The following is a 2,348-nucleotide window of genomic DNA, read 5'->3' on the forward strand; positions in this document are numbered from 1 at the left end:
ATGTTCTGCCAGAATTAATGGAACATGTGCGTCTGCCAACATTAGCATCTAAACCTGATATATTATTTAATATAGTAAATGAACCTCTTCTTAAGAATAATCCTAAATGTTTGTTATTTTCATAAATATGATGTATTCATTAATTATGAATTTATTTATTTTATTAATTATTATTATTATTTGTGTTTTTAGGTAACGAATATGTTCTTGAAGCATTAAATTTTAATCTACAAAAATCATTTCAGCATTTCACTATTCCCCAAACAATTAGGTGTAAACCTCGACAGTTTGGTGGCTCTCAAAAAGTATGATTCTGTTTTGATTAATTTATCTTCATAATAGCATTGTCATTTTAATTATACCAGGTTATTATAATGTTCAATCAGTCTGATACATCACCAAAGTGTTATACGGAATGTTATGACCCAGCAACCAAGCTAAGAGAGAATGCACCAGGGTTAAATGAATGTCGTAAGTTAGCTGGTCTCGGCGTAATAAGAGATCAGTTTGTTTTTGCTGTAGGAGGTGTAAATGAATCAAGTTCTAAGTCTGTCTGTATGCTTGACGTATCTTTACAATCACCCTCCTGGGTTCCAATGGTCAACATGTTAGTTAGTCGAAAACGATTGGGAGTTGGTGTATTGGATGATTGTATATATGCAGTAAGTTAAATCAATAATTTACTTATCTTATATTATGAATGTATATTATTTGTAATTCTAGGTTGGTGGAGGAGATATCGATAATCCATTAAAAAGTGTTGAGGTTTTTGATATCAATATTCAAAAATGGAGAACAGTAACTAGTATGTCTACTGAAAGATGTGATTTGGGTGTTGGTGTACTCAATAATTTATTATACGCGGTAAAACATAATATATTTTCTTTATTTTAAATTTGTTTTACATTTCATTATATTAAATTGTGTAGGTTGGAGGTTCTGCAGGTAAAAATAAAGCTTTAAGGTCTGTGGAATATTATGATCCTTTAATTGACAAATGGACACCAGTTGCAAAAATGTCTATTTGTCGTTATGGTGCAGGTGTAGGTATCTTGGACGGCCTTTTGTATGCTATTGGAGGCTATGGAGGAAAGTGTCTTAAAAGTGTTGAGGTGTACAGACCAAGCGATGGAGTTTGGTCGTCTGTAGCTGATATGGAAATATGCCGATTTCGTCCTGGTAACTATAACAGTTATATTTTTTACGACAACCTTTGTAATAATGGATTGAATTAAAATTATATTTTATATAGGAGTAGTGGCATTAAATGGTTTATTGTACGTTATGGGTGGAGAAATTGAAACATTTATTGTTGATACTGTAGAAATTTATAACCCTAACACTAATACTTGGACCTTGGAGAGATTGTCAAGAAATGGAGTACAAATTTATGGCGGAGTAGTGGTTGATAGACCACCATATTTTATTACCTAATCGGCATACATAATGGTCTCATTGTTGGTAGTGTTATAAACATATTTATGTATAATTTATGACGAATCGTGTATTGTTATATTCATTTTTGTTTTTTTGAATGTTTTATAAAAAAAAGTTTTATAATCTATTTTTATGATTTACAAATCAAATAATTAAGCTATAATGTTAATTGTATTGCATTGTATCAGAAAAAACTTATATAATTTACAATATACATTATATTTTTTAGATTGCTGATAGATGGATTTATTGATTTTTCTATGATTTATTTATTTTTTGTATGTTTGTGTTTAAAACAAATATAGATAATAGATATTTGTTCTTCTCCTCTGGCTTATCATGTTATAATGGTCCATTTAGAACCAAAGCCACCTAAATCATGCCTATCACCTTTCTCTATCCAACGCCACTTCCATATCCAGCAATGGACTGATTTCCTTCAGGATTTCATCAACTGTACTAACTCATACTTATAATAATATATATTATAATAAAGAGTTCAAAATATTTTGACTTTCGCAATTAGATATATTTAAAAATTTTTTTTGGATTTTCTTTAAATGTCTATAAGGTTATTCACAATTCCTCGAACATAATTATAATAAATGTTTCCAATTATTTAAAATACATTCATAGAATTATGTTTTATAAACATTTAAAGTTCAAATTTTAAAAAATTTGTCAAACTGAAAATTTGACAAATTATTTTGTAGTTATAAATTTATAAAATGTTTAATTTTTATAATATTGAGGATTGAACATTTAAAACTAGTTTCTCATAAGTAGTTCATATTGTAAATAGTTTTTTGTCATAGATATTTTAAGTTCAAAATTTGACTAGATTAAATATTTAAACGTCGAATAATCAATAATATAGTTTGTTGTAATTTAGAAATATTATTCATGTATCA

At 27.9% G+C, this 2,348-nt stretch overlaps 1 protein-coding gene across 1 annotated transcript; it reads left to right on the plus strand.

Annotated features, from left to right (window-relative positions):
- The first annotated feature begins 6 nt into the window (after window positions 1-6).
- On the plus strand, window positions 7-1,665 carry LOC115033926 (ring canal kelch homolog). Its single transcript, XM_029488822.1, has 6 exons — window positions 7-108; window positions 193-305; window positions 366-662; window positions 724-864; window positions 930-1,179; window positions 1,253-1,665. The coding sequence occupies exons 1-6, from the start codon at window positions 18-20 to the stop codon at window positions 1,432-1,434; spliced, it is 1,074 nt and encodes a 357-aa protein (XP_029344682.1). The 5' UTR covers window positions 7-17; the 3' UTR covers window positions 1,435-1,665.
- The last annotated feature ends 683 nt before the right edge of the window (window positions 1,666-2,348 follow it).

Source organism: Acyrthosiphon pisum, chromosome A1 (assembly GCF_005508785.2).
Source record: "Acyrthosiphon pisum isolate AL4f chromosome A1, pea_aphid_22Mar2018_4r6ur, whole genome shotgun sequence".
Classification (NCBI taxonomy): domain Eukaryota; kingdom Metazoa; phylum Arthropoda; class Insecta; order Hemiptera; family Aphididae; genus Acyrthosiphon; species Acyrthosiphon pisum.

Excerpts from the sequence above, each read along its gene's own strand:
- LOC115033926 (XM_029488822.1), top strand. The coding sequence starts at position 18 with ATGGAACATGTGCGTCTGCCAACATTAGCATCTAAACCTGATATATTA. Across the intron at positions 306-365 it reads AGTTTGGTGGCTCTCAAAAA|GTTATTATAATGTTCAATCA; the intron begins GTATGATTCTGT and ends TAATTATACCAG. Across the intron at positions 663-723 it reads TGGATGATTGTATATATGCA|GTTGGTGGAGGAGATATCGA; the intron begins GTAAGTTAAATC and ends TTGTAATTCTAG.